This window comes from Pinus tabuliformis, chromosome 6, assembly GCF_031772625.1.
Source record: "Pinus tabuliformis cultivar Carrire ecotype Pingquan chromosome 6, CPIR1, whole genome shotgun sequence".
In the NCBI taxonomy this organism is placed as follows: Eukaryota; Viridiplantae; Streptophyta; class Pinopsida; order Pinales; family Pinaceae; genus Pinus; species Pinus tabuliformis.
This window is the reverse complement of record NC_142292.1, coordinates 784,809,400-784,814,164: the sequence shown is the minus strand read 5'-3', so window position 1 is coordinate 784,814,164 and position 4,765 is coordinate 784,809,400. Positions and strand designations below refer to the sequence as shown.

Here is a 4,765-nt window from a genome sequence, read left to right as displayed (position 1 = left end):
CTAGACTCTACCTTGTATCTTGAATCTATGAATCACAAATGAAATTGAGATATGTGCCTATTCTGATTAAGGTATTCAGGAGCAAAATAATTGTCTTCACTATTGCGAATAAGAACCGTAAATCCAAATTCATTTGTAGAGACATTCTTGGAACGTAACAAGAAAGAATGGTTTTTGCAAAACATTCTTCCATTTCTTACAAATAGTTCTATACTTTATCACAACTGATAAAGGCAGCCACAAGAAGAAAAATTCAAGAATTTTTAATGGAAGACAACTCCAAATAGATGGATCCATGATAAAACAATGAAATCACCTAATAGAAAAAAACATATTTGATATCAACAAAAAAGTTTAATGTTGAGTAAAATTAAAAGTAACATACATACATAATTTACCATTTACACATACAAAGAAACTTCACATATACAAATTGTATAAAATCAAGTGAGGGATCATAACATTATTACAAAACTGAACACAATTCCACAATTTTTTAAACCTAATCTATATAATCCAAGATTAATAACGTTTCTACAAATATATTTATAATATCAAATAAGAACAACTCATTAGGTAGGTTTCCATCAAGGAGAACACCTAATTGACAATGCCAACAAAAAAAATTCCTTGAAAACACAATTTGATATTTTTGTTGGACAACACAATTTTCCATTGTGTTAAAAATAAAAAATGTTAAATATAAACTAAAATTTTTAATATAATACGGTGGAAAGAAGGAGAATTACTCTCCAACTCAAACCCTAATGGCGGCAAGGCAATGAAAACCTAGGCGAAACGAGAAGGAAGTGTGGAAAACCGTCATAGCCCAGTCCAGCAGCAACTGACAGCGGCCAAAGCAACAAAAGTATGACAGAAGATGTCAGGAGACGAGAGATCCCCTCCTACCGGGATACGGCGGCAAGAGAGAGACAGGGTAGCCAAGAGACAGAGGAACGGAAGAACACGAGCCCGGTGCTAGGAGCTACCTGGCAAACAGGCCGCGGAGGAAAGTGCCTGCCATGTACAGCGGAGAAACCCAGATATGTGATCCCAGCGAATAAGCTGGAAAAGTATCGAAGTTACATGAGGGACCACGCCCTTATCTGCAAGTTTTTCGGAGTCTGGCCATTGGAAAGAGACCTCACCAAGTGGATACAACAAAAATGGTAGCCCCAAGGCCACATCGAGCTCAAGCTGGGAGCGAAAGGCTTCTTTACGGTAATCTTCTTTAACCTGCAAGATAGAGAAAAGGTATTTGAAAATGGCCCGTATTTTTATTATAATGTCGGTCTGTTCATGCACTTCTGGGAAGATTGCTACAACCCTGACAAAGAAACCTATCTGGCTGCTCCTGTCTGGGTCCGCTTATTTGGGCTACCCATAGACTTCTGGGACCCGGATATCTTAGAAGGGATAGGAAACTCAATAGGAAGCTTTGTGAAAATAGCAGAAACTACAAAGAAAGGTAAATACAACTCGTATGCCAGGATCTGTGTCTACATGAACCTAGAAAACCCTATCCCTCACACCATAGAGCTTGAATATCATGAAGAAATTTGGCAGCAAAACATAGATTATGTACACATCCCGTTTAGGTGTCGCAGGTGCCATACCCATGGCCATCTAGCAAAGGAATGTTCGATAACCGGAGAGGAAGAAGAAAGCAGAGGGCCCCAAAAAAAAAAGAGAGAGTCGGACCAGGAGGAATCCCAAGAGGTGAGAAATAAAAGGAAAGCCAACAAGGAACCCCCTAGCAAGATAAGAAAGGGAAACAACCTGACACAGTGAAATGAAACAGTTTTGCAATGCTGTAGGTAGAGGAAGATGAGGAAGACCAACTCATGGAAAATCAGGAGGATAAAGGCTCAGGCTGTAGTGAGAGCTGCGAAAGAAACCTAGCTAAAAGGAAAGCCTCAAGCGAGACACCAGAACAAGATAAGGAAATAGATGAACAAACTGAACAGATGGAGACAGACCAGGAAACCAGTAGGGAATACCTAAGCCAGGAAGAGGAAGTATTGAAAAAGTTGCTGCATGAATGGAAAAACCTGGATGAGAGGTTTATTCCCGAAGAACAAAATAAGTTGTATACTGAAACCTTCCAACAATACAAATCCAAACTATAAAAAGGCAAAGCCTCAACAAAAGAATACCAAGAGACTCAAAAGGAAAGCAGACCAGATCAGAATGGAAAAAATAAAGGGGGAAAAAAGAGAGGAAGAAGAAACATTAAGGACTCCATCCAACTCATGGGAGAAATGTTAGTCAATACTGGAAGAGTAGTCCTGCTATCAGCGGTGTTTCAAACCCTCTCCCAAGTTACCTAATGATTTTGACATCATGGAATATCAGAGGCTTAAATAGCAAAGGAAAACAGAGACATCTGGCAGCACAACTCGAAAAAGACAAGCCTCAGATTATGCTTCTCCAAGAAACCAAAGTCCTAGGCCAGAAAATGGAGGAAATTCTCAATAAGATAAAACCAAGATACGGACATGTAACTATAGATCCCAAAGGAAGTGCAAGAGGGATAGAAATTCTTTGGAACCCAGCAGAATTCCTCGTCGAGTCGTGGATAGGAATGCCAATAATCCTCTCTCGGAGATTCAGACTAATTAGACAAAGTGAATGGGTGGTAATCTCAGCTGTATATGGTCCCCACACTCGTGCAGACAGAGACCTGTTCCTCAATCAGCTGACTAAACTTCGAAGTTTGCACCAGGAGAAGAGATGGATCCTGGCTGGAGACTTCAACCTAATCACCTATCAAGAAGAGAAAAAAGGTGGAATAAACAGAGAAGACCCAGAAATGGAAAGGTTCAGAGAAGTGCAAACAAAATTAAGGGTGGTTGATATCCCAACCGTAAACGGGAAATTCACATGGAATAAGAGAAGAGGCGGATCCAAACAGATCACTTTAAGACTGGACAGATTCCTCATTTCAGAGCACATAATTGGGCTGGATATCTTCTATGAAGCCTCTATCCTACCCTCAACAGGGTCGGACCACTGGCCAATAAAGCTAGAAATAGCCTTAAATAGTAAGAACAAAAAGAGACCCTTCCGGTTCGAGTCCTTTTGGCTCCGCGCCCCTGACTTCCTAGACAAAGTAAGAGGCTGGTGGCAGGACAACAAAAGTGGAAATGATGGCCACAACAAAATGCACTCATTTCAGCTAAGGCTCAAATAAATCAAAAGAAAAATCAAAAAGTGGAATAAGGAAGAATTTGGTAATATCCAATAGGAGCAAGGCAAACTCCAGTCCAGAATGGAAATAATCCAGCAGCAAATCATCTCGGACGGTTGTAGTCAGGATCTGGCAGATGCAGAAGGTAGAGTAATCACTCAATTGGAGGAAAGGAGAAAATAGGAGGAAATCCTGTGGAAGCAGAAATCTCGGATTCAATGGCTCAAAGAAGGAGACAAAAACACCAAATTCTTCCACAAAGCCATGCTGAACCATCGCCAACACAACGGAATCTTCTCCTTGAAAGACAAGGAGGGAAACAGATTGACTCAGCAAGATGAAATAGAACATCTCTTGGTGGAGCACCTCAAAGGAATTGTCTCTGAACCAAATGTCAACAGATCCGAGGACATAGACAAAATCTGTCACCATATTCCCAAGAAAGTCTCCAGAGATCAAAACCTGGCCCTTCTCAAGGTAATCACCAAAGATGAACTTGAGGAAACAATTAACAAAATGTCTAAAAATAAGGCCTTGGGCCCCGATGGCTTCACCATCTAATTTTATCAGGCGGCTTGGAGCTTCATGGGGAATGATCTGCTTGATATTGTGGAGGAATCCAGGTGCTCCAAGTGCATGCACCAGGGCTTGAATGCCACCTTCCTGGCGTTGATCCCGAAGAATGGCCGCTCGGATGAACCGCAGGGTTTCAGGCCCATTTCCTTTTGTAATGTGGTCTACAAAATCCTTTCAACTATCATGGTTAACAGGCTCAAGCTGATCCCGCCAGATCTCATTGTCCCGGAGCAAACTGGCTTTGTCAAAGGAGGACAGATCACTGATGGCATCATAGTGGCCCAGGAAGTGATTCACTCTATGAAAAGCTCCTGTGCCCCAGTCATGCTTATCAAACTTGACCTGGCCAAGGCGTTTGACCAGCTCAGCTGGAACTATCTGGCAGGAATACTTAAAGCCTATCGATTTGATCAAAGATGGATAAATTGGATCCTGTCTATGGTAAGTTCTCCTGTCATGTCAGTTCTCCTAAATGGATCCCCCACTAAAGCTTTCACTCCCTCCCGTGGGCTAAGGAAGGGAGACCCCCTGTCTCCCTTCCTCGTCATCCTAGCCGTAGAAGGCCTAGGCAGATTAGTCAAGGCTCAGGTCTCAAGGGAGCAAATAAAAGGCCTCCAAATCTGCAGAGAAGACATTCCGGTCTCTCACTAGTAATTCGTAGATGACGTGATGCTTTACGGTCAAGCCACTCTGAAGGAGGCTCAAAGAATCATCAAATCCTTATCTCAATTCAGCAAAGCCTCTAGAATGGAGATCAAAAAGGATAAATCGGAAGTGTTTTTTTCAACACCTCGCAGGCATCCCAAAGATTCTTGGATCGTACTCTAGGCTTCCATAGGGGATCATTCCCATCCAAATACCTGGGTATCATGCTCCATGAGCATCAATTCCGGTCAGCCAACTGGAATCTACTAATAAAGAAAATCCGAAACAAAATGGAGAACTGGACCCATCGCTTGTTGAATGCTCCAAGTCGGATAACCTTATTGAAAGCTGTTC

The 4,765-nt window shown here is 42.0% G+C and overlaps 1 protein-coding gene across 1 annotated transcript; it reads left to right on the top strand.

The window, feature by feature from the left end:
- Window positions 1-1,299: 1,299 nt before the first annotated feature.
- Window positions 1,300-3,193, top strand: LOC149261091 (uncharacterized). The gene is made up of 4 exons (XM_089367672.1): window positions 1,300-1,481; window positions 1,608-1,719; window positions 1,818-2,062; window positions 2,356-3,193. The coding sequence occupies exons 1-4, from the start codon at window positions 1,300-1,302 to the stop codon at window positions 3,191-3,193; spliced, it is 1,377 nt and encodes a 458-aa protein (XP_089223798.1).
- The last annotated feature ends 1,572 nt before the right edge of the window (window positions 3,194-4,765 follow it).